Consider the following 27807-nt stretch of genomic DNA (forward strand, 5'->3'; position numbering starts at 1 on the left):
AGCCAGGTCAGCATAGCATCCAGGAAACTCCTTAGGCAGTGGGACATGGTGGGCTGGGATATCCCCCCTGCAACAGAGACCATCCCCTGGAAGCTTTCGGAGGCCAGGAGGTGCAGGCAGCACAATACCTGCACATGTGTGGGCACGGCATTTGTCCTCCTTGTTGGGTGCTGCATCAGGGGGTCCAGATCCTGGATAAGCTTGATGATCATAGCCCCAGTCAGGCGGTACCTTGCGTAAATTTGCTCCCTGGTTTGGCCCAGAAGGGTGACCCGCTGGCGGAATATCCGCTCCTGGATCCTCCGTCTGTTCCGTGCTGCTCGCTGTAGCCTTCGCCGCCTCACCACCATGTAGAGTCCTGGCATTGTGAGAATCCTCAGGCTCCAGCTGCATGTCCTTAAATGTGTTTGGTCAGCCCTGCACCCATTGGTAGTTTGTTAACCGTTTTTTGAAAAATATTTTTTTTCCTTACTGGTTACCACCTGATTTGTGTTCTTCTTAATTTGCGCGTCACAATTTGCGAATTTCTGGGTTTTCGCATTTAGCGATTTTTCATGAATGGCGATTGCGAATGTTTTGCGACTTCACAAATGAATTCGCAGAATCCATGGTTTCTCGCAATTTCAGATTCGCAAATGCCCATCTTCCAGGATTCTGCGAATTTATTTGCGAAGTCGCAATTTTTATTTAGCGATTTCGCATTTTTGGACTTTTCTGTATCATGAATTCCTTTCCGTCAAATTGCGATCGCAATTGCGAATTCGCAGCTATTGCGATCGCAATTTGGCTTCATGAATCTAGCTGTAAATTTCCTAAATCAACCCATAGCTAAGAGGGTGGTTCGATACCTAAAGGATCTAAAAAATTACGGTATTGCCACAAAGGAGACCAGAATGAGGCAAGGAAAGATTAGATGTGGAAGTGTCAGCATCTCAGATGCTCGGTCAAGAGTCTTCTATGGGCCAGAGAATAAGTATTAGACTAAGCCACTCTTAGGCAACAAACCAAAGGTAAGCATAGAGGTCTAAACCTCTATAAATCAATTGGCATGGGAGAATCATGTGAGAGGTCTGCAAGGAAAACTGCAAGAGAGATCTGCATAGAATCAGCAAAAGGGGTTTGGCAGGAGAGAATCTGAAAGAAGTCTAAAGGGCCACTGTCAAGAGAGAAAGGGACATCTGGAAGAGTTCTGAAGGGATCTTCAAAGGGGGGGTCTGGAAGGCTCCACGGTGTAACCTGAATCTCAGACGAGGTGAACACTAAGTTATAAAACACAAAGTCCCTGGGAAACACCCCCTTTGTAAGACTCATCAGGGGTCCATTGTTCTCGTTCCGTTCTCAGGTTGCAGACTGCATTATCTGCAGGTTACCCCACACTGGACATGGGAACGACATCTCCTTCTCATGCACTTGTTTGTTCGCAACATTTGCTCAATAGGTCTATCAGTTAACGCTCTGGTTCCCAATGTTCAAGGTCTTCTTCTTAAGCTCTTTCTCTATCTCTAGTACAGTAATGTGTCTATTCAACAACTAGCAATGCGTGTGAACACCTGCAGGAAAGGTCACGTTAGCAGAAAATGGAAAACAGTATTGATGCAGCATTGTGAAATACAGGCCTAAAATGTCAGGACTACTTAAACATTAAACAGTGCACATTTAATGTGTGTGTGCACATTTAAACACACATGAATATTAGTGTCTAGTGCTTTCGATTTGAATAACATGTGGCATACATAAAGTCGTCAAATTAATCAGATGTATGTATGGCTGAGACTTACATTTAATTAAATATACGTATAACATTAGTGCACACATTACATAAACTTCTTGTCGTCTTAAGAGAAATTAAAGGATGATGGAACCCGCACAGCCTGGGTTATAATCCGTGAGGTTAAACTGAGGTAAAGTTCTGTAGTGTGCTCAAAGGGAATCTCTGTCTGGCCTGACAGAGAGAAATCCGTAAGAACTAGTGCATTGCCCACCCCTTGGATGGGAGAGAGCGCCTCCAAGCACAACTGTAGGGTGACCAAACGGTCTTATTCCATAAATCAGTTCAATCCAAACACATAAAAGTGTTGTTCCAACTTTCGCAGTTTATTAAACACATTGCAAGTTCATGGCTTAACCATCATTCACTGGGTAGTTGGTATTCAAAATATGCTGATCAATGTTATATGCATAGTCACAACAAATCCCGATGCATTTCGGGCCCCGCCCTTCTTCAGGGGGTTACTCTACAAACAGAAACGAAAGAATCATGGTGTCAGCTAAGAATCATCATCAAAGATATCAATCATATGGTACAACGTGCGTTGAGGGGAGAAAGTGGAAGATAAAGGACAGAAGGATAAACCCGTCGGTAACCGGTAAGTGAATGTTGGTAGGAAGTGTGGGGAGGGAAACGTGAGGACATATGCTGGCAGTGTTCACGTTCGTGATAACGGGCTCTAACAAGGGGTATAACGGTAAACAAATGCGCCACCGCGGTGCTCATAAATAAAACGCAGATCGACGTGCCCAGTGTACATGCATAAAAACATATACCAGTGTGACGATTAAAGACTTAAAGTCCCTATGGGGGTACTTACATAGATGAAACTACGCACGGACTCAGCGGAGTTCCGAGCCGGCAGCTGTAAACCAAACGCTCTGTGCGGAGGCTGTGTTCAAGTGTGTGGAAAGGTCGACATAGTGAAGGGACTATGAGATAGCGGGCTCAATGAAGAGCGCCATCTTGGAATGTGTTGGGATCACCGGGAAGGTAAAGGGAGAATAAGGTGAAAAACAACCAAAGGGGTGAAGTGAGATTATGGCTGACAATCAGGAAGGTCTAAAGAAAAAGATCATCACAGATAACATCAATATCATAAATAACATTGAAATTCCATACGATCATTTAACCCATGGGGTGCCATGGTGGACAAAAAGCGGATCCAGAAATTTTCTCTTTTTAACAAGGTGTTCTTATTGTTCATGGTCACCTTTATTTGCTCCAACACCTGGAATTTGAGTTGGGCAACATTGTGTCGATTCTCATGAAAGTGTGTGGCCACACTGGATTTCAAGTTCTTGGTCCTGATGTTACTCTTGTGTTCAAGGATTCGAACACGGATCTTTCTTTCTGTATGGCCAATGTAACATTTTCAACAAGGGCATTTGAGTAAATAGATGACATTGCTACTGTTGCAGGTGGCATTAACTCGCAGCTTGATGGAGTGCCCTTTCAACGGATGGTTGGTCGTATTGCCTGGAATGCAGTTATTGCAATTGCTGCAATTATAACAAGGTTTTAAACCTGTGTAGGTGGTCTGAGTGACTGGTTCTTTGGATTTGGTTAGAATCTCTTTCAAATTGCGGCCTCTAGTGAAGGCGAACATGGGCGGCTGATCAAAAAGACCTTGAAAATCTGGTTCCATGGTTAAGATCGGCCAGTGTTTGCGAATGATGCGTTGAAACGTGTTAGAGATCACTGAATATTTGGAAACCACGACCATGCGGTCAGACTGTCTCTTGGGTTTGGGTTGGAGGAGTGTTCTCCTCATGATTTTTTCACTTCTTTCAATGGCCATGTCAAGGATCGGTGGAGGATATCCTCGTGCCTTCAGTTTTTCCAACATGATCCTCATCTCTTGTTTGCTTTCTTGCTCTTTGGAAACGATGCGTTTCACTCGAAGTAGTTGAGCAAAAGGTAAGTTGTTCTTCAAATTCCAAGGGTGAAAGCTTTTGTAGTGTAAAGTTGAGTTTCTGTCTGTGGGTTTGCGGAATAAAGTAGTGGACCATTGGCCTGTCTCTCTATGTATTTCCACGTCAAGATAATGTACACATCTCTCATGATAATCCCATGTGAATTGGATTCTGTCATTGATGTTGTTCCAAGTCATTAGAAATTCGACCAGAGTATCAGCTGGTCCACTCCATAGTAGGAAAATGTCATCGATGTAACTAAGGTATAATTTTCCATGCTCCGACCACTTAGTTTGACTCAAGATGTGTGTTTCCTCAAACTGTTTCATGAAGATATTCGCGTAGCAAGGAGCTGCGCAATTGCCCATGGCCGTACCATTGAGTTGATGCATCCACTTGTCCTGTACTGTAAAATAACTATGGTAAAGAGTGAACATGGTCAGTTCCATCAGAAAAACTTTCAAATCCAGATCGAGGTCTGATGTTGTTAAGGCCTGTTCAATGGCATCGATACCCCAGTCATGGGGGATGGAGGTGTAAAGTGCACAGACGTCCACTGTGCACATGATCAGTTCAATGTCTTTTAATTCTTCCATGGTGGACTCAAGTTTTAAAAGGAAATCCGTGGTATCACGTACATGTGATCCTGTTTTTAAAACAAAAGGCTGAAAATACTTGTCCAGAAATTTGCCAATGTTTTCATGGATGCTTCCCTTAGTGGACACAATCGGACGAAATGGAGGTTTGGTGGGATGTTTGTGTATCTTAGGTAACATATGTAACACAGGAGGTTTCGGATTATTGGGTGTCAAATATCGTCTAGTTTTATCATTGATGGTGCCGTTGTCAAAAGCACGGTTAATGATTTGAATCAGGTTCTTGGTAAAGTCTACAGTAGGGTCCCCAGGGAGAACATCGAAAGTATTGGTATCACTGATGTGGGCCTCAATTTGTTCCTCGTAGAAACTGGTATCCATGATTACCAGGGCGCCGCCCTTATCTGCATTCTGACAGGTGATAGTGGGATTGTCAGCCAACCGTTGTAAGATGTTTCTCTCCTTCTTCGATAAGTTCCCATGTTTCATCGGTTGTTGGAATGGTAGGCTTGAAATCTCTTGTTTGATCAAATTCTCAAATGAGTCTATGATCTTATGGCTGGAGGGAGCCATGAAAGTGCTGTGGGGACGAAGTCCTCTGAGCATATCATCTGTTTGTGGTGGCATTGGGCAGATGTTCTGAAAGTAATGTCGCAGTCGGATTTTACGTATCAGTTTGAAAGCGCTAACTTCTAACTCGAGGGTGTTAGTTCTGGTTGTGGGGACAAATGATTGCCCCTTTTGAAGAGTTTTCATTTCCTCGGTGGAAAGTTGTATTGAGGAAATGTTGATGACTAAATTCTCATCCAAAATCACCTTCTTTTGTAAGGTTTCTTGCTCTTGGTGGCTGGCGGTGTTTGTTCTTTTTCTGTTTCCACGGCGGGTTTTGCCCCCCCGGGATCGGATTGTAAGTCCCGGCCCGGTTCTAAAAAATGAACCGCAGGCCCAGTAGATGTGCTTGGTGTCTGAGATTCGGTGTTGGGTATATCCCGGGTTTGTCTCTGTCGGTTTTCATCCTCTGAGGATGAAGTTTCATTGCCAGAAAAAGGATTGTACGGTTTGTTGGGTCGTCGGCGGGCGTACACCTCTGCCCAGGTGTACACCTCGCCGAGTTTGTAGTCTATGGTGTCTCGTTTGAATTTCTGGAACTTTTTTTCCTGTGTCTCGCGAGTATGTTTGTCCAGTTGGGTATCACCTGTCAGAATGCAGATAAGGGCGGCGCCCTGGTAATCATGGATACCAGTTTCTACGAGGAACAAATTGAGGCCCACATCAGTGATACCAATACTTTCGATGTTCTCCCTGGGGACCCTACTGTAGACTTTACCAAGAACCTGATTCAAATCATTAACCGTGCTTTTGACAACGGCACCATCAATGATAAAACTAGACGATATTTGACACCCAATAATCCGAAACCTCCTGTGTTACATATGTTACCTAAGATACACAAACATCCCACCAAACCTCCATTTCGTCCGATTGTGTCCACTAAGGGAAGCATCCATGAAAACATTGGCAAATTTCTGGACAAGTATTTTCAGCCTTTTGTTTTAAAAACAGGATCACATGTACGTGATACCACGGATTTCCTTTTAAAACTTGAGTCCACCATGGAAGAATTAAAAGACATTGAACTGATCATGTGCACAGTGGACGTCTGTGCACTTTACACCTCCATCCCCCATGACTGGGGTATCGATGCCATTGAACAGGCCTTAACAACATCAGACGTCGATCTGGATTTGAAAGTTTTTCTGATGGAACTGACCATGTTCACTCTTTACCATAGTTATTTTACAGTACAGGACAAGTGGATGCATCAACTCAATGGTACGGCCATGGGCAATTGCGCAGCTCCTTGCTACGCGAATATCTTCATGAAACAGTTTGAGGAAACCCACATCTTGAGTCAAACTAAGTGGTCGGAGCATGGAAAATTATACCTTCGTTACATCGATGACATTTTCCTACTATGGAGTGGACCAGCTGATACTCTGGTCGAATTTCTAATGACTTGGAACAACATCAATGACAGAATCCAATTCACATGGGATTATCATGAGAGATGTGTACATTATCTTGACGTGGAAATACATAGAGAGACAGGCCAATGGTCCACTACTTTATTCCGCAAACCCACAGACAGAAACTCAACTTTACACTACAAAAGCTTTCACCCTTGGAATTTGAAGAACAACTTACCTTTTGCTCAACTACTTCTAGTGAAACGCATCGTTTCCAAAGAGCAAGAAAGCAAACAAGAGATGAGGATCATGTTGGAAAAACTGAAGGCACGAGGATATCCTCCACCGATCCTTGACATGGCCATTGAAAGAAGTGAAAAAATCATGAGGAAAACACTCCTCCAACCCAAACCCAAGAGACAGTCTGACCGCATGGTCGTGGTTTCCAAATATTCAGTGATCTCTAACACGTTTCAACGCATCATTCGCAAACACTGGCCGATCTTAACCATGGAACCAGATTTTCAAGGTCTTTTCGATCAGCCGCCCATGTTCGCCTTCACTAGAGGCCGCAATTTGAAAGAGATTCTAACCAAATCCAAAGAACCAGTCACTCAGACCACCTACACAGGTTTAAAACCTTGTTATAATTGCAGCAATTGCAATAACTGCATTCCAGGCAATACGACCAACCATCCGTTGAAAGGGCACTCCATCAAGCTGCGAGTTAATGCCACCTGCAACAGTAGCAATGTCATCTATTTACTCAAATGCCCTTGTGGAAAATGTTACATTGGCCATACAGAAAGAAAGATCCGTGTTCGAATCCTTGAACACAAGAGTAACATCAGGACCAAGAACTTGAAATCCAGTGTGGCCACACACTTTCATGAGAATCGACACAATGTTGCCCAACTCAAATTCCAGGTGTTGGAGCAAATAAAGGTGACCATGAACAATAAGAACACCTTGTTAAAAAGAGAAAATTTCTGGATCCGCTTTTTGTCCACCATGGCACCCCATGGGTTAAATGATCGTATGGAATTTCAATGTTATTTATGATATTGATGTTATCTGTGATGATCTTTTTCTTTAGACCTTCCTGATTGTCAGCCATAATCTCACTTCACCCCTTTGGTTGTTTTTCACCTTATTCTCCCTTTACCTTCCCGGTGATCCCAACACATTCCAAGATGGCGCTCTTCATTGAGCCCGCTATCTCATAGTCCCTTCACTATGTCGACCTTTCCACACACTTGAACACAGCCTCCGCACAGAGCGTTTGGTTTACAGCTGCCGGCTCGGAACTCCGCTGAGTCCGTGCGTAGATTCATCTATGTAAGTACCCCCATAGGGACTTTAAGTCTTTAATCGTCACACTGGTATATGTTTTATGCATGTACACTGGGCACGTCGATCTGCGTTTTATTTATGAGCACCGCGGTGGCGCATTTGTTTACCGTTATACCCCTTGTTAGAGCCCGTTATCACGAACGTGAACACTGCCAGCATATGTCCTCACGTTTCCCTCCCCACACTTCCTACCACCATTCACTTACCGGTTACCGACGGGTTTATCCTTCTGTCCTTTATCTTCCACTTTCTCCCCTCAACGCACGTTGTACCATATGATTGATATCTTTGATGATGATTCTTAGCTGACACCATGATTCTTTTGTTTCTGTTTGTAGAGTAATCCCCTGAAGAAGGGCGGGGCCCGAAATGCATCGGGATTTGTTGTGACTATGCATATAACATTGATCAGCATATTTTGAATACCAACTACCCAGTGAATGATGGTTAAGCCATGAACTTGCAATGTGTTTAATAAACTGTGAAAGTTGGAACAACACTTTTATGTGTTTGGATTGAACTGATTTATGGAATAAGACCGTTTGGTCACCCTACAGTTGTGCTTGGAGGCGCTCTCTCCCATCCAAGGGGTGGGCAATGCACTAGTTCTTACGGATTTCTCTCTGTCAGGCCAGACAGAGATTCCCTTTGAGCACACTACAGAACTTTACCTCAGTTTAACCTCACGGATTATAACCCAGGCTGTGCGGGTTCCATCATCGTTTAGTTTCCACTACCTTCTGACCCAGGAACTCAGCACGCCATTTACCTTCATCATGAATTTTGATTCGGTCTCAGGCATGACCGACCAAAAGGCGAGCACATTCGCCTTCACCGCTGATGATGCTAACAAGATATATGGCATGATCCAGGATGACATCATCTCCACTGCCAGCACCCGCAGTGTCGAGAGCAACGTCAGACAACTACTCTACCTACTCAAGAAAGAATCTAACCAGAAACTACACGCCAGTACCCTGATACGGTACCATCGTGCGCAAAGGATCCCTCGGGCCTGAGGGTCCCTCTAAAGCCTTTAATATGTAAAAACAACGTCAAATTTGTTGAGCGGTGGTACTCCATCCTCAACAAGTGTTCTCTCGACCTGATCCTCCTGATCGTGGAAGAGTTGTCCAAAACACTGGAAGAGTTATCTCACGAGATAAAGAGCGTAAGGAACGAGCTGGACAGTGCCATGTCCGGAGAAGAACTCACTAAAATGTTGGGGGATGTCACCACCCAACTGGACAAACATACTCGCGAGACACAGGAAAAAAAGTTCTGGAAATTCAAACGAGACACCATAGACTACAAACTCGGCGAGGTGTACACCTGGGCAGAGGTGTACGCCCGCCGACGACCCAACAAACCGTACAATCCTTTTTCTGGCAATGAAACTTCATCCTCAGAGGATAAAAACCGACAGAGACAAACCCGGGATATACCCAACACCGAATCTCAGACACCAAGCACATCTACTGGGCCTGCGGTTCATTTTTTAGAACCGGGCCGGGACTTACAATCCGATCCCGGGGGGGGCAAAACCCGCCGTGGAAACAGAAAAAGAACAAACACCGCCAGCCACCAAGAGCAAGAAACCTTACAAAAGAAGGTGATTTTGGATGAGAATTTAGTCATCAACATTTCCTCAATACAACTTTCCACCGAGGAAATCAAAACTCTTCAAAAGGGGCAATCATTTGTCCCCACAACCAGAACTAACACCCTCGAGTTAGAAGTTAGCGCTTTCAAACTGATACGTAACATCCGACTGCGACATTACTTTCAGAACATCTGCCCAATGCCACCACAAACAGATGATATGCTCAGAGGACTTCGTCCCCACAGCACTTTCATGGCTCCCTCCAGCCATAAGATCATAGACTCATTTGAGAATTTGATCAAACAAGAGATTTCAAGCCTACCATTCCAACAACTGATGAAACATGGGAACTTATCGAAGAAGGAGAGAAACATCTTACAACGGTTGGCTGACAATCCCACTATCACCTGTCAGAATGCAGATAAGGGCGGCGCCCTGGTAATGATGGATACCAGTTTCTACGAGGAACAAATTGAGGCCCACATCAGTGATACCAATACTTACGATGTTCTCCCTGGGGACCCTACTGTAGACTTTACCAAGAACCTGATTCAAATCACTAACCGTGCTTTTGACAACGGCACCATCAATGATAAAACTAGACGATATTTGACACCCAATAATCCGAAACCTCCTGTGTTACATATGTTACCTAAGATACACAAACATCCCACCAAACCTCCATTTCGTCCGATTGTGTCCACTAAGGGAAGCATCCATGAAAACATTGGCAAATTTCTGGACAAGTATTTTCAGCCTTTTGTTTTAAAAACAGGATCACATGTACGTGATACCACGGATTTCCTTTTAAAACTTGAGTCCACCATGGAAGAATTAAAAGACATTGAACTGATCATGTGCACAGTGGACGTCTGTGCACTTTACACCTCCATCCCCCATGACTGGGGTATTGATGCCATTGAACAGGCCCTAACAACATCAGACCTCAATCTGGATTTGAAAGTTTTTCTGATGGAACTGACCATGTTCACTCTTTACCATAGTTATTTTACAGTACAGGACAAGTGGATGCATCAACTCAATGGTACGGCCATGGGCAATTGCGCAGCTCCTTGCTACGCGAATATCTTCATGAAACAGTTTGAGGAAACACACATCTTGAGTCAAACTAAGTGGTCAGAGCATGGAAAATTATACCTTCGTTACATCGATGACATTTTCCTACTATGGAGTGGACCAGCTGATACTCTGGTCGAATTTCTAATGACTTGGAACAACATCAATGACAGAATCCAATTCACATGGGATTATCATGAGAGATGTGTACATTATCTTGACGTGGAAATACATAGAGAGACAGGCCAATGGTCCACTACTTTATTCCGCAAACCCACAGACAGAAACTCAACTTTACACTACAAAAGCTTTCACCCTTGGAATTTGAAGAACAACTTACCTTTTGCTCAACTACTTCGAGTGAAACGCATCGTTTCCAAAGAGCAAGAAAGCAAACAAGAGATGAGGATCATGTTGGAAAAACTGAAGGCACGAGGATATCCTCCACCGATCCTTGACATGGCCATTGAAAGAAGTGAAAAAATCATGAGGAGAACACTCCTCCAACCCAAACCCAAGAGACAGTCTGACCGCATGGTCGTGGTTTCCAAATATTCAGTGATCTCTAACACGTTTCAACGCATCATTCGCAAACACTGGCCGATCTTAACCATGGAACCAGATTTTCAAGGTCTTTTCGATCAGACGCCCATGTTCGCCTTCACTAGAGGCCGCAATTTGAAAGAGATTCTAACCAAATCCAAAGAACCAGTCACTCAGACCACCTACACAGGTTTAAAACCTTGTTATAATTGCAGCAATTGCAATAACTGCATTCCAGGCAATACGACCAACCATCCGTTGAAAGGGCACTCCATCAAGCTGCGAGTTAATGCCACCTGCAACAGTAGCAATGTCATCTATTTACTCAAATGCCCTTGTGGAAAATGTTACATTGGCCATACAGAAAGAAAGATCCGTGTTCGAATCCTTGAACACAAGAGTAACATCAGGACCAAGAACTTGAAATCCAGTGTGGCCACACACTTTCATGAGAATCGACACAATGTTGCCCAACTCAAATTCCAGGTGTTGGAGCAAATAAAGGTGACCATGAACAATAAGAACACCTTGTTAAAAAGAGAAAATTTCTGGATCCGCTTTTTGTCCACCATGGCACCCCATGGGTTAAATGATCGTATGGAATTTCAATGTTATTTATGATATTGATGTTATCTGTGATGATCTTTTTCTTTAGACCTTCCTGATTGTCAGCCATAATCTCACTTCACCCCTTTGGTTGTTTTTCACCTTATTCTCCCTTTACCTTCCCGGTGATCCCAACACATTCCAAGATGGCGCTCTTCATTGAGCCCGCTATCTCATAGTCCCTTCACTATGTCGACCTTTCCACACACTTGAACACAGCCTCCGCACAGAGCGTTTGGTTTACAGCTGCCGGCTCGGAACTCCGCTGAGTCCGTGCGTAGTTTCATCTATGTAAGTACCCCCATAGGGACTTTAAGTCTTTAATCGTCACACTGGTATATGTTTTTATGCATGTACACTGGGCACGTCGATCTGCGTTTTATTTATGAGCACCGCGGTGGCGCATTTGTTTACCGTTATACCCCTTGTTAGAGCCCGTTATCACGAACGTGAACACTGCCAGCATATGTCCTCACGTTTCCCTCCCCACACTTCCTACCACCATTCACTTACCGGTTACCGACGGGTTTATCCTTCTGTCCTTTATCTTCCACTTTCTCCCCTCAACGCACGTTGTACCATATGATTGATATCTTTGATGATGATTCTTAGCTGACACCATGATTCTTTCGTTTCTGTTTGTAGAGTAATCCCCTGAAGAAGGGCGGGGCCCGAAATGCATCGGGATTTGTTGTGACTATGCATATAACATTGATCAGCATATTTTGAATACCAACTACCCAGTGAATGATGGTTAAGCCATGAACTTGCAATGTGTTTAATAAACTGCGAAAGTTGGAACAACACTTTTATGTGTTTGGATTGAACTGATTTATGGAATAAGACTGTTTGGTCACCCTACAGTTGTGCTTGGAGGCGCTCTCTCCCATCCAAGGGGTGGGCAATGCACTAGGTCTTAAGAGAAATCACATTCTACATATATAAATATGGTTTCTATCCAGTTATCTAAACATTCAGTGATGTATAATATATCAAGGCGAACATTTCTGAAAGATGAATTTATTTTAATAGCCAATACATTAGCTTCTTAAATGAAGATGGTTTAATTCACTAAAACTTTTAACATCACAAACAGGTATGGTAAAACACATGATTTGGGTAAATCCTCTAGTCATACAGTGAATGCACTCTTTAATATTCATGTCAAGGGCAAGACTTACATGAATGTTATAACCACACAAGAAACATGTGCTATGGGCATTTTCATATCATATATCTCTTCAGTATTTGTGACGTATAAAGGGTGGGCAAACTTTACGCTGCACTACTTGCAGCAATTAGCAGCTTGAGTAGCAAGCGGATGTAATGCAGACAACATGTTTTAAACCAAGCAAACCGCATCTTTCCTGTAGTCTAGGAAGAGGCTGAGTCACAGGCACACAGACATCCTGAGATGTATCATGAAAGGCTTTGCTCATGCACTTGTTTCACAATTTGCTGAGCGCCTGTTTTATGCGCCTGCAGAGTGTCAACTAAGGGGCAGATTTACAAGCCCCTTGCGCCACTTTTGCATCACGTTTCTTATAAAAGTGACGCAAATGTGGTGCAAGGGGCTTGTAAATCCGCCCCTAAATTCCGTTAACCCGATGTTTCTCTGAATGCGTGCTTTATTTTCAGACAGCACAGCTCAGAAACAGATAAAGGCAAACACTGCTCACTGTTTTTGAGCTGTACTATTTAAAAATAAAGCACTAACTCAATATAAGGTTAAATTAATTCACATTACACCCTGCAAGCACATAAAACAGGTGTTTGGATGTGCACTGTACTAGAAAAGACTATCATGATGCGGCCCCCAAGGTGCAGGAAGTGCACAGGGGATCTAAGAATGTTGCAGCATCAGCTTGCGTGTCCCACAGACGGATGCCCACATACGATGGTAAGAGTTAGCATACTTTTCATTATTTCCTCCACTTCTGTTCCCTTCTTTGTTTTCACCTGCCATCAATGCCACAATCAGACAGTCCTATAAATCTGCCTATTAATTGGTTCATTCACTGTCAAATCTTAGTCTCACCTGTTTTTACACATGCCACTCACTGGAGAAGAAAAATTAATGCAGTATATTTTAATTACATGTACATAATACTTCATACCTCTAGCGAGAAACTGAGTACTACTCCCTCTTTTACTGAAGACTAAGGCATGCAATCTGACCATATTTAGGATCAAGTAAACTGATTTAAGCTCTTCCAAGCATCTCCAAGCAGTTTTCACTGCTGCCTTACAGTCATTATGCCCAGTCCTGTTTTTCAGCCTAATAACATGCGGCAAAGCAAGGAACTCTGTATGTGAAGCAGGATTCAGAAAGAAAATGAGTAATCTTAATGGATCACTTCTGGCTCTTCTGAGCTCGAGCACATCAACAACTGAGATTAATGTCCCATGTGACAATGAGTGCACCATGCCATCCCACCAACAGATGGGGAATCACTGAAGTCACCCATATGGTTCTAACTAGAGAGATGAGGGTGCAATGATGGTGGCTGAAGTTGAAGCAGCAATCCCCCAACTAAGATAACATTTCACTTTACACAAATAGCTTCCAGACATTTAGAACCTTTTTTGTATACGTAAAGAACTCTAGAGGTGTCAGCAAGTGATTATACACCAGCAACAAGAAGGATGGATTTGGGAACTGCAGACAGCAGGACATTTTAGGTATATAACAAGAGTTACTCTGACAGAGAGTGTATTTTCAGGAGTTATATTGGATACTACAAGCACAAAAGGAAGAGGCGAGGAACATTCCCTACAAAACCACCAACTGAATTCTGAGACTTCTTCGTCTCTACTTCTTCACGTCAACTTTGAAAATCGGAGAGCAAAGTATACAACTGATGTTGGACCAAAGCAAATAATTGAGAAAAGCAAAATTTCTAGGAGATAGGGCTTAGTAACATCCCTTCTTAAACCAACCACAGCCAAGAAGAATAAAGATGAACTGCAGGTATCTTAACCCCTTCGACGCTGATGACGGTTCCGTCATCAGCGTCGTTTGGGCTGTGCTGATGACGGAACCGCTCCGTCATCAGCACAGCCCTCGGGGGGAGCGCTGGCGCTCCCCCCCTGGGGCATCGATGTTGCTGCTTTTACCTGTGGTGGCAGCGGAAGACTTTCCGTTGCCACCCCCTGGCCCCCCCACGCTTCCTGGTGACGTCAGCGCGAACAGCGATCGCCGACGTCATCAGGAAGCGCTGGACGCGCTGTAAGCCATTTGTTTCCAGTGCTTCCAGCGGGAAGGGTAGGTTTTCGGTGCTCCGGTGGGGCGGGGGGGCCGTTTCTTGGTGCCTTAAGGCATCGGGGGGGGGGAACAGTGTTTCCTCTCCCCTGATGTCCCAATGCACGGCATTCCTGGTGCACAATCGCACACAGCGTCACGATCGTGCACCAGGAATGCCCCACTAGACACCAGGGATTGCTTGTGTTTGGTTGGATTGCTTGTGTTTGTTTTTTTTTGTGCAGGAAGCGACCCCTTGGGCAAGGGTCGCTTCCTTAGTAGGCCAAATTATTTTACAGACTTTTCTGCCCCCCCAGGGGCAGATCGGCCGTTTTTTTTGCCGATCTACACCCCGGGGGGGGGGGGGGCAGAAAAGCCTACTAGACACCAGGGATTTCATTTAATTTATAAAGGAAGTGACCCCTTGGGTAAGGGTCGCTTCCTTGTGGGCCACAATTTTTTTTTAGACTTTTCTGCCCCCCCTTGGGGGCAGATCTGGACCCAGGGGGGGGGAGGAAAAGCCCACTAGATACCAGGGATAGTTTATTATTTATGAAGGAAGCGACCCCTTGGGTAAGGGTCGCTTTCTAGGGGCCTAACATTTTTTTTAGACTTTTCTGCCCCCCCTGGGGGCAGATCGGCTGCTTTTTGGGACGAATCTGGACCCAGGGGGGGGTAGATTCGCCTACTAGACACCAGAGATTTGTTTTTTTTTATAAAGGAAGCGACCCCTTGGCCAAGGGTCGCTTCCAGGGGGCAATATCAATATTTTAGACTGTTCTGCTGTTCTGCACCCCTCTGTTGGCAGATCAGCTGTTTTTTTTACCGTTTCTGGACCCAGGGGGGGGATAGAAAAGCCCACTAGACTCCAGGGATTGGTTTTTTTTTATAGGAAGCGACCCCTTGGCCAAGGGTCGCTTCCTTGGACCCATTTGTTTTCAAAAGTATGTTCTGCCGTGTCTTTATTTGGCCTCTCTGCCCTCCATAAGGTTGCTTCCAGGGGGCCCACGTTTATAATGATTTATATTCTGCCCCCCATGGGGACAGACACCCCATTTGTGACATACCCTGTGACATAGCCTGTTGTAATGTGTGGTGTGTTTGTTTCTTCTAATGTGTATTGTTTTTTTTCCTCTTTAGATTGTTGCAGTGTGCGGCTCCGTTACTGGTGGTTCTGTTGTTCTGCTGTTTGTGTAGTTGCATGTGTTTGGTAAGAGACCTTTTTTTGTTCAATTGTAATGTAATTGTTTTTTTGCAAAGTGTGTAATAATACGAGTTTGTTTGGTTTCTGTTTTTTGTGATTGTAAAACTTGTTTTGCATTTGTTCTTGATGTGTACTTCTGTAGATGTAAGTTTTTTCTTCTTCTTTCTAGTGGGATATCATTGCCTATTTGCTGTGTCTTTGCAGAGTAGGTACTGGTGAGTGTAGCTGTCTCTTGTAAGTGATTTGTATATTTTTTCAATATATAGAGATTTGTGATAAAGGCTTACTTTTTTTACTTACTTTGCACAGTGTTGGGGTTGTTGAGTTGTTTGTGCAGACTCCTTTATTTGTAAGGATAATGGCTAGCCACCGGATTACTGCTCAGCAAGTTGTTGGAATGCTTTTTGATTCTTCCTCTGACCATGGTCCAGAGACTGACTCTGATTCTGAGCCAGAGGTGGGAGTTGAAGATTCAGGTAGTGAGTATTCTCTGCACATGGCTTCATCTGATGATGAAGATACTCTGAGTGCTGATGAAGCTACTTTTGGTGTGGATGAAGTGCCTGTGGTTGCAGAGGACATTGCTGTGCCAATAGTGCGGCAAGAGGCATGTGGGCTGCAGCCTGGGGCTGCTAGACGTCCAGTTGGTGTAGTGAGACAAGAGGCAGCTGGTCGGCAGCCTGCGGCTGCAAGACTTGACGATGAAAGTTCTGACCTCTGGGTTGCACCAGGCATGGTGCAGCCTGCAATGCCTGAATTTACTGGTGTTCCAAGGTGTAGGGTGAACACTGAAAACTTTTTACCAATAGATTTTTTCATGTTGTTTATGGTTTATGGATGATGTGTTTTTGTCTGAGATTGTAGAGCAGACTAATTTGTATGCAGACATTTTTTTGAGGGTGAACAGTGCCAGCCTTAAGCCCCAAGCTAGAGCTACCCGGTGGACTCCCACAAATTTGGAGGAGAGGAAAAAGTTTTTGGGTTTAACTTTTTTGATGGGCTTGCTTAGGAAACCATCAATGGCTTCATATTGGTCTACTAGTCCCTTGATGGCAACAGCTATATTTCCGGCACTCATGAGTCGTGATTTGCTTCTGCTTCGGATGATGCATTTTGTTGACAATAGTTTTGCTTTGGCACGAGATCACCCTGATTGTGACCGTCTTTTCAAGATTTGTCATTGATCATTTCGTTGATCGATTTCCTGAGATCTTTTATCCTGGAAAAGAAATTGCAGTGGATGAGTCTTTGCTGTTGTTCAAGGGCCGCTTGGTATTTCGACAATACATTCCTAGTAAGAGGGCACGCTATGGAATTAAGCTTTATATGCTGTGTGACAGTCAGACTGGATATGTCTCTAATTTCAGGGTGTACACCGGTAAGGAATCCAGGATTAACCCCCCTGGTTGTCCGTCGACTTTTGGAGTGACTGAGAAAATTGTGTGGGTACTCGTGGATTTTTTAACAAAGGCCATCATTTATATGTAGATAACTTTTACACTGGTGTGCGGTTGTTCAGGGAATTGGGCAAAGTGGACACTGTTGCTTGTGGCACAATCCGCTCAAACCGTAAAGGTTTCCCAAAAGAACTTGTTTGTTAAAAGCTTGCTCGGGGACAGTGCAGTGCATTGCGTTGTGAGGAGCTTCTAGCTGTGAAGTTTTCAGACAGGAGAGATGTCTACATGTTGACTCCATACATGATAAAAGCACTGAACCGGTGACTCTTTGGGGTCAGGTTGCAGAAGCGCGCAAACCTGTGTGCATAATGGACTATAATAAGTATATGGGCGGTGTTGACAGAGTAGATCAGAGGTTGGAACCGTATGCTGTTCTTCGTAAGGCTTACATTTGCTACAAGACGTTGGCTATCCATCTTTTCCACTTGGCAACCTTTAATGCTTTTGTTGTGTTCCAGCAATCTTGTCCTCAGTCAAAGATGACTTTTGTAAAGTTTCAGGAGTCTGTAATAGGCAGCCTTGTTTTAGTGGAACGGGCAAGTGTTCCTAGAGTTAGAGTGGTGGAGGATGTTGCCAGATTGAAAGATCGCCACTTTCCTGATCACATTCCTCCTACAACCTCAAAAGACTTTCCCAGTCGGAGATGTAGAGTCTGTTGGCGAAGAGGTTTGCGGAAGGAGGTTCGTATGTACTGCCCCGACTGCCCTTCAAACCCTGGCCTGTGTGTACCTGCTTGTTTTAGATTGTACCACACGCAAAAGAAATTTTGGGAGCATCCATGAGTGTTAAAGTGAACTGGTTGTACTTTAATCTTTAAAACTTATTGTTTATTTTCAAAGTTGGCATTTGTGTAGTGTTGTTAGATTTAGTTGTTGTGTTAGTAGATTTGTATCAATTTGCAAATTTTTTTTTTTAAACTAAAGTTTGATGTTGGTTTGCGTGTAGTTTCCATTGTCTGACGGTGTGCATGGTTTGGCGCTTGGCTGGCGGTGTCTGTGGACTGGTGCTTTTCTGGCGGTGTCTGTGGACTTGTGCTTGGCTGGCGGTGTCTGTGGACTGGTGCTTGTCTGGCGGTGTCTGTGGACTTGTGCTTGGCTGGCGGTGTGCGTGGTCTGTTGTTTGTTTGGCAGTGTGCGTGGTCTTGTGCTTGCCTGGTGGTGTGTTGGGATTGGTGCTTAGCTGGTGGTGTGCCTGGGCTGGAGCTTGGCTGGCGGTGTGTGTGGAGCGGTGCTTGCCTGGTGGTGTGTGTGGACTGGTGTTTGGCTGGTGGTGTGTGTTGTCTGGTATTTGGTTGGCGGTGTGTATGGTCTTGCGCTTGCCTGTTGGTGTGTTTGGATTGGTGCTTGGCTGGTGGTGTGCCTTGACTGGTGCTTGGCTGGCTGTGTGTGGGGAGTGGTGCTGTCCTGGCGGTGTGTGTGGACTGGTGCTTGCCTGGCGGTGTGCGTGGTCTGGTGCTTGACTGGCGGTGTCTGTAGACTGGTGCTTTCCTGGCAGTGTGTGCGTGGACTGGTAATTGGCTGGCGGTATGCGTCGTCTGGTGCTTGACTGGCGGGGTGTGTGGTCTGGTGCTTGGCTGGTGGTGTGCTTGGACTGGTGCTTTGCTGGCGGTGTGTGGGAAGTGACGTAATGCTGGTTACTACACACAGTGCTAGTTGAGCGCCACTCCATGTAATCCATGAGCTTGTCTTGTTGCTGTGTCAGGAATGTGGGCGTGTGAAAGTGATGGGCCCTTGATTGGCGTTGTCTGCTGGTGGAAGTGTAGTAATGTGATGGGTCCGCGGCTGGCGGTGTGAATGTTTTGTATGTGTCACATGTATGAAAGGTGTATGAATGGCCTGTAAAGCGGTTGGTGCCTTGTCGTGGCTTTACAGCTCACGAGCTGTGAGTGAATGGTTCAGTTTCTTGTTCTTTCCATTATTAACAGTGTATTTCATTTTTTGTGAAATCACTTGCTAATACAATGGTATATACTGAACCATCACTCACCCTCGTGCCAAATCCAACCAGTATGTGTGTGTGTTTGAAAACTTGATGTCAGTGTAGTTTACATTTTTTTTTTTTTTTTTTTTGATTCAGGACGAACCTTGTCATTTTTTTTGTAAATGTTGTGATGTGTTGCTTTTGTGCCTGGTGGTGTGAATGGTCTTCTGTGTGTCAGGTATGAAATGTGTGTGAATGGCCTGTAAAGCGGTTGGTGCCTTGAAGTGGCTTTACAGCTCACGAGCTGCGAGTCATTGGTTCAGTTTTTTTGTCCATGTAATTGACAGTGCATTTCATTTTTGTGAAATCTCTTGTCAATAAAATTTTATATACTGCCAAATCCAACCAGTATGTGTGTGTGTGTGTTTGAGGAATAGATGGCTGTGTAGGGATTTTGTTTTTCTTAGTCTCGGTGCCAAGGTGTACATTCCGCTTACGAATAACCAGCCCATTGTAGATGTTCTTGAAAACCCATGGGACTACATGGTGATGTCTCTCAGGTGAAATCTAACAATTAATTGTATTCACAATATCCTGCAAAACTCCCAATGTCCGTCATATTTTCCTTGCACTATTGTGCCCACATTGTCACGCTGCACAAGTAAACAACTAATTTTGTCAAAACGAATTGGTTTAGCTAGGGGGGACACATGGGTTTTTCACTCCTTCTTCGGTTGCCATGTAGGGAAACCTAGCATACCCACACATTTTTGCAAATTAGACATCCGGGGGCTTTCAAGGGGGTATGGCTTCCATGGATCCTCCAACGTTCCTTTTCTCAGAATCTCTAGCAAACTTTAAATATAGCTGAAATAATTTATTGTTTTCAAACATTTCTGTGTTTAAAACTGTGGCATTACTGGGCTCACACAAATTTTCACCTACCCCACGTTCCCAAAGGTCTCCTGTAAAAAATGGTACCTCACTTGCCCAGGTCTGCCTAGTGCCTGCGACAGGAAACAGCGCAAAACGCAACGTGGACACATCGTCATTTTTGCAGTGAAAACTGGCCCTTTTGTGGCAAAGTGTCTACCTTTCGTTTTTGAACCCTAGCTCTGCCGGCAACTAGAGAAACCTAGCAAACCTATACATTTTTTAAAACTAGACACCCAGGGGAATTCAGGACGGGGTGACTCGACTGCCTACCACCAGGTTCTGTTACCCAGAATCCCTTGCAAAACTAAGAAATTGTGAAAGAAAATGCATTTTCCTCACATTTCTGTGGTGGAAAGTTCCGGAATCTGCGTGGATCAACAAATTTCTACCCACCCAGCGTTCCCCCAGGTCTCCCGAAAACAATGGTAGCTCACTTACGTGGGTGGCTCAAGGACCCGCGACAGGCAAGGGCCCCAAACCTAAGGAGGCAACATCAAAATAACCTATCACTAAACAACCGGGTTTTGCAAGGGGGTTCCCATGAGTTTTTGGCCCGGGGCTCGGCGGCCATCGAGGGAAACCTACCTAACCCACACATTTCTGGAAACTAGACACCCAGGGGAGTCCAGCGAGGTATGGCATGCGTGGGTCCCTCAAGGTTTACCTACCCAGAATTCCCTGCAAACCTTAAAATTAGGTTTAAAAAACACTTTTTCATACATTTTTGCGTGGGATCTCCGTGCCGGCACAAATGTCCTACAGACCAGTGTTCCCCTTGTTCTGCCGAGTAAAATGATACCTCACTTGTGTGGGTGCTCCAAAGCAGAACAGGCTAAAAATGAATTTTTAAAAATTGTAGTGTTTGGGATTGACAAATTAAGCACCTCACCTTAGTCACAAGCCTTTGGCCCACCCACACAAATGAGGTATCATTTTACTCGGGAGAACAAGGGGAACGCTGGGCGGTAGGACATTTGTGCCAGCACGGAGATCCCACGTAAAAATGTATGGAAAAGTGTTTTTTTTTAACCTAAATTTAAGGTTTGCAGGGATTTCTGGGTAGGAAAACATTGGGGGACCCACACATGCCATACCTCCCTGGACTCCCCCGGGTGTCTAGTTTTAGAACTGTTTGGGTTTGGTCGTTTCCAAAGATGCCCGCCGAGCCCCGGTCCAAAAGCTCAGGTGACCCCCCCAAAAAATAAGGTAGTTTTGCTAAAGTTAATTTTCACGTTTCCACCGTAAGAATTGGGCCTTTTCCTGTTGCAGCCACTATGCCTACCCATGCAATTGAGGTACCATTTTTATCGGGAAACCTGGGAGAACGCTGGGTGGGAGGAAAGTTGTGTGAGCCCAGTGATGCCACGCTTTCCCACACAAAAAGTGTGAAAAAACTGATTCTTTCAGCTAAAATTGAGGTTTGCAAGGGATTCTGGGTAAAGGAACGTTGGAGGATCCACACAAGCCATACCTCCTTGGAAGCCCCCGGGTGTCTGCTTTTCAGAAATGTGTGGGTTTGGTAGGTTTCCCTAGATGGCCGTCAAGGACGGGGCCAAAAACCCAGGTAACCCCCTTGCAAAAGCTGGTGGTTTTCACATAGGCAAGCCTGTGTCAAAACCACCAGCTTTTGCAAGGGGAGTTACCTGGGTTTTTGGCCCTGTGCTTGACGGCCATCTAGGTAAACCTACCAAACCCACACATTTCTGAAAAGCAGACACCCGGGGGCTTCCAAGGAGGTATGGCTTGCGTGGATCCTCCAACGTTCCTTTACCCAGAATCCCTTGCAAACCTCAATTTTAGCTGAAAAAAAACAGTTTTTTCACACTTTTTTGTGTGGGAAAGCGTGGCATCACTGTGCTCACACAAATTTCCTCCCACCCGGCGTTCCCCCAGGTCTCCCGATAAAAATGGTACCTCAATTGCGAGGGTAGGCATAGTGGCTGCAACAGGAAAAGGCCCAATTCTTACGGTGGAAATTTGAAAATTAACTTTAGCAAAACTACCTTATTTATTGGGGGGGTCACCTGAGCTTTTGGACCAGGGCTCGGCGGGCATCTTTGGAAACGACCAAACCCAAACAGTTCTGAAAACTAGACACCGGGGGAGTCCAGGGAGGTATGGCATGCGTGGGTCCCCCAATGTTTTCCTACCCAGAAATCCCTGCAAACCTTAAATTTAGGTTAAAAAAAACACTTTTCCATAGATTTTTGCGTGGGATCTCTGTGCCGGCACAAATGTCCTACCGCCCAGCGTTCCCCTTGTTCTCCCGAGTAAAATGATACCTCATTTGTGTGGGTGGGCCAAAGGCCTGTGACTGAGGTGAGATGCTTAATTTGTCAATCTCAAACACTACAATTTTTAAAAATTCATTTTTAGCCTGTTCTGCTTTGGGGCACCCACACAAGTGAGGTATCATTTTACTCAGGAGAACAAGGGGAAGACTGGGCTGTAGGACATTTGTGCCGGGATGGAGATCCCACGCAAAAATGTATGAAAAGGTGTTTTTTAAACCTAATTTTAAGGTTTGCAGGGAATTCTGGGTAGGTAAACCATGGGGGACCCACGCATGCCATACCTCGCTGGATTCCCCCGGGTGTCTAGTTTCCAGAAATGTGTGGGTTAGGTAGGTTTCCCTAGATGGCCGCCGAGCCACGGGCCAAAAACTCATGGGAACCCCCTTGCAAAACCCGGTTGTTTAGTGATAGGTTATTTTGATATTGCCTCCTTAGGTTTGGGGCCCTTGCCTGTCGCGGGTCCTTGAGCCACCCACGCAAGTGAGGTACAATTTTTTTCGGGAGACCTGGGGAAACGCTGGGTGGGTGGAAATTTGTTGATCCATGCAGATTCCGTAACGTTCCACCACAGAAATGTGAGGAAAATGCATTTTGTTTCACAATTTCTTAGCTTTGCAAGGTATTCTGGGTAACAGAATCTGGTGGTAGGCAGTCGAGTCACCCCATCCTGAATTTCCCTGGGTGTCTAGTTTTCAAAAATGTATAGGTTTGCTAGGTTTCCCTAGGTGGCGGCACAGCTAGGGTTCAAAAACAAAAGGTAGGCTCTTTGCCAAAAAAGGGCACGATTTCACTGCGAAATTGAGTTGCGACCACGTTGCGTTTTGCGCTGTTTCCTGTCGCAGGCACTAGGCAGACCCAGGCAAGTGAGGTACCATTTTTTTCGGGAGACCCAGGGGGACGCTGTGTGGGTAGAAATGTGTTGATCCACGCAGATTCCAGAACTTTCCGCCACAGAAATGTGAGGAAAATGCATTTATTTTGTCAATGTTTTAGCTTTGCAAGGGATTCTGGGTAACAGAACCTGGTGGGAGGCAGTCAAGTCACCCCATCCTGAATTTGCCTGGGTGTCTAGTTTTCAAAAATGTATAGGTTTGCTAGGTTTCCCTAGGTGCTGGCAGAACTAGGGTTCAAAAACAAAAAGTAGGCTCTTTGCCAAAAAAGGGCACGTTTTCACTGCAAAATTGAGGTGCGACCACGTTGCGTTTTGCGCTGTTTCCTGCCGCAGGCACTAGGCAGAATCAGGCAAGTGTGGTACCATTTTTTTCGGGAAACCTGGGGAAACGCTGGGTGGGTGGAAATTTGTTGATCCACACAGATTCCAGAACTTTCCACCACAGAAATGTGAGGAAAATGCTTTTTTTTGGTCAATTTTTTAGCTTTGCAAAGGATTCTGGGTAACAGAACCTGGTGGGAGGCAGTCGAGTCACCCCATTCTGAATTCCCCTGGGTGTCTAGTTTTCAGAAATGTATAGGTTTGCTAGGTTTCCCTAGGTGCCGGCAGAGCTAGGGTTCAAAAACAAAAAGTTGGCTCTTTACCAAAAAAGGGCACGATTTCACTGCGAAATTGAGGTGCGACCATGTTGCATTTTCCTGTCGCAGGCACTAGGCAGACCCAGGCAAGTGAGGTACCATTTTTTTCGGGAGACCTGGGGGAACGCTGGGTGGGTGGAAATGTGTTGATCCACACAGATTCCAGAACTTTCCACCACAGAAATGTCAGGAAAATGCAATTTTTTTGTCAATTTCTTAGCTTTGCAAGGGAATCTCGTGTAACAGAACCTGGTGGTAGCCAGTCGAGTCACCCCATCCTGAATTCCCCTGGGTGTCTAGTTTTAAAAAATGTATAAGTTTGCTAGGTTTCCCTAGGTGCCGGCAGAGCTAGGGTTCAAAAACGAAAGGTAGGCTCTTTGCCAAAAAAGGGCTCATTTTCACTGCATATTGCGGTGCGACCATGTTGCGTTTTGCGCTGTTTCCTCTCGCAGGCATAAGGCAGACCCAGGCAAGTGAAATACCATTTTTTTCGGGAGACCTGGGGGAACGGTGGGTGGGTGGAAATTTGTTGATCCACGCAGATTCCAGAACTTTCCACCACAGAAATATGAGGAAAATGCGTTTTTTTGGTCAATGTTGTAGCATTGCAAGGGATTCTGGGTAACAGAACCTAGTGGGAGGCAGTCGAGTCACCCCATCCTGAATTCCCCTGGGTGTCTAGGTTTCAAAAATGTATAGGTTTGCTAGGTTTCCCTAGGTGCCGGCACAGCTAGGGTGCAAAAACTACAGCTAGGCACTTTGCCATAAAAGGGTCCATTTTTAACTGCAAAATTGAGCTGTGACCACGTTGCATTTTGCGCCGTTTCCTGTCGCAGGCACAAGGCCGACCCACACAAGTGAGGTACCGTTTTTATCAGGAGACTTAGGGTAATTCAGATTTGTAAATCAACTGTTATTATCTATTGAGTTTTTATGCATTTCTCCCTTCCCAATGAAAGACATTGTGTAAAAAAAAATCTTTTTGAAAAATGACCAATAATTCTCATGCTAGTATGAGTATTCCCGATTTTGAAAATGTGCAAATATATACTGTTTCTAAACTCTATAATTTGTACCCAATTCAGAAATACATAGGTGTCTTTCACACCGATTTTTCAATGTATACATTTTTCAAGAATAGGTGCTCTATACCCAGTAAATAATAAAATACCATTGCAAGTTGCTGCTCAGTTTTTGGCTCTGGGTTCGTCGGGTTCTTGGTGAAACTACAAGTCCTATATATCCCCACATCCAGGAAGGTCAAACGGATATAACGGTATATTGCTTTTCAAAAGCTGTCAAAATTGCAAGAAGTTATAGGTGAAAACGTTGAGACAAAAGGCTGTTTTTTTCAACAAATTTTCAATTATTCCAATATTTAACTGTTAGTGTCTATAAAGAAACCTTCATGGATTTAGACAAATTACCCCTTTCTGAATTCTGAATTTTGTCTACTTTTCGAAAATGTATAGCTTTCCAGGATCCATTATTGCTTTCAAACTCATTTCTACCATTAACTGGAAGGAGGTTAAAAGCTCTAAAAATAGCAAAAATAGGCTATGTCCCAGAAAAATGCCAAAACTGTGTGAAAAATGTTGGTTCTCTGACAAAAGACTGTCATTCCCTAAAAGCTGAGAAAATGTAGATTTCAGTCCCACAAACCCTTTTTTGATAACATTTGCAGGGAAAAACCCAAAGGCTTTCATTTGCAGCCCGTTTTTCCAATTTTTCTGAAAAAAAACTAAAATTTCACTGTATTTTGCTTAATTTCTGGGACCCCTCCAAGGGAATCTACAAACCCTGGGCACCTTTAGAATCCACATGATTTTGGAAGAAAAGGACGCAAATTTGGCGTGGATACCTTATGTGGTCAAAAAGTTACAGGGGCCTAAGCGCGCACTACCCCAAATCGCCAAAAAAAGGCTTAGCACAGGAGGGGAAAAGGCCTAGCAGCGAAGGGGTTAAACAGTGCCAGTGTCATTGGAATCCCTATGCTGCTACAGAAAACATGCTACAGTGTGATTATCCAGCTACAAGCCATGACAGATTTCTGGTTGTCTGACTCATTACACTCTGAATCTTGGAAGAGTTAAATTCATCAAAGAGAAAGGTGAGAGACACCTGTACGTTTTCATTTTTTCCTAAGGATGTGCAATAAGAATTCCCCCCCTTGGCTGAAGAGATGTATCCTAATGTGCCACTGGGAGATTTTACGACAATATGGTCTACTGAGGATAAAACAGGCCACCTGATCTAGTGATTGTTTGCAGGCATGCATGATAATTCCCCACCCCTGGATGTCCCAACCTCTACTGGGTGAGACATCCTGTGGGCGGATGCCCCGTGGTGTGTAATCACCAGTATACAGTGTCCAAATAGTGGTTAGCTGCTGTCTCTCATTCCAAATCGTAACCCTTAGCAGAAGAGAGTAAATCACTCTAACTTAGCAGTCCCTGGCCACTCTGCACATCCTTGTAGCCATACACTACATTGTTTGTTGACGCAGAATGCCCTACCCTTCCTGGTGCCTCAAGGACATCATCTAGTGTGTGGCCAGAGCTATGCACCATTATACTTGTGGCAGGCTTGGCAAGTTTTTCTTGGGTAAAGTCAGGAATTGTATCGCCTTTGCTTGTGAAGTGTAAGTGATCACCAATTAGATAGTGATTTACAACAGAAAAGCCCTGACACTTTGCCTCTACAACAATCCGAGCCTCCAACAATACAGATATCTAGAAGAATTCATTGTTTTCACGCATCAAGGCAGCTGGACTGAACATTCATTAGTCTTTCCATCTGAAAGTTTATCCACAAGCATGCTTAGTGATTGATTGTCTTTGAGTTCTAAACATTCCAATCCCAAGATCACGGCTGATGAGTAGACTGATGTTGGCTATCACAATGAAGGGCATGGCATAGGGGATACTAATCATTGATGTCTTTGGGCACTCTAGGAAATAGTGCCCTCCTAATGTAGCAATAATGTTTTTTTTGTTTTTTTCTATCCACCTTTGATAATATATCTTTTAGTGTCAATTTAAATAAGAGCACCACTCAGACACATTATCCAAAAATCATTTATTAATGTGTGCATTTTGGTTGATATGTTCAGCCGTTTATGTATGCTGTTCTTACCTTTCGACGGATCGACATTTTATCTGCTCTGACCCGCAGCAATCGGCTTGCATGAATGATATCTCTCTCAATTCGCTCCATGTCATTTCCAAACCTGATACTTTTCTGGTGTCTTGTTTCATGTACCAGCGCTTCTGCTTCCCTTCTCACTGTTGCTTCCCTGAGAGAAATTAAACATACACATGCAAAGTGCACATTAGCAATTAAGGTTTTGTCTCTGCATGAGTAGCTACATCAAACGTTTTTGGGAAATGGAAAAGGGTCAGTTCAATCTGTAACGAGTGAGTTGATTAGACGTACAGACTTTAAACACTGAAAAGGTTTGGAATATATTGACTGCTTTTTATACTACTAGCGGTTATACAGTTTACATTTCATATGTTTCTAATGGGTTCAATTAATGTTTTGTACTCTAAATTAACGTAATCTAATAGATTCTATATGCTAGCAGCCGGTAGGATATAGGAATGAGATCTATACTCTAAAAGTAATTTATCTTTAGAAACAGCCTTTACGCCAACTTTTCAAAAGAATACTAAATCCTCTTTAGGTTGTTAATAGCAAGATTTCTAGAGATCTGTCAAGCGGGCCATAAAAAGTAGAACCCGAAAAGTAGTATTTGCTATTTAACTCCTATAGAATTCTTTGCACCTCAATGCAG

General features: G+C 44.3%; 1 protein-coding gene across 1 annotated transcript in view; it reads right to left on the reverse strand.

Moving 5' to 3' along the window:
• MYOM3 (myomesin 3) overlaps window positions 1-27807 on the reverse strand; it is a 451709-nt gene that overhangs the window by 328413 nt on the left and 95489 nt on the right. Inside the window, exon 4 of the mRNA XM_078681253.1 lies at window positions 27147-27306. Within this exon, the coding sequence (XP_078537379.1) occupies window positions 27147-27306 (160 nt within the window). The remainder of the gene's footprint in view (window positions 1-27146; window positions 27307-27807) is intronic.

Source organism: Lissotriton helveticus, chromosome 3_1 (genome assembly GCF_964261635.1).
Source record: "Lissotriton helveticus chromosome 3_1, aLisHel1.1, whole genome shotgun sequence".
NCBI classification, from domain to species: domain Eukaryota; kingdom Metazoa; phylum Chordata; class Amphibia; order Caudata; family Salamandridae; genus Lissotriton; species Lissotriton helveticus.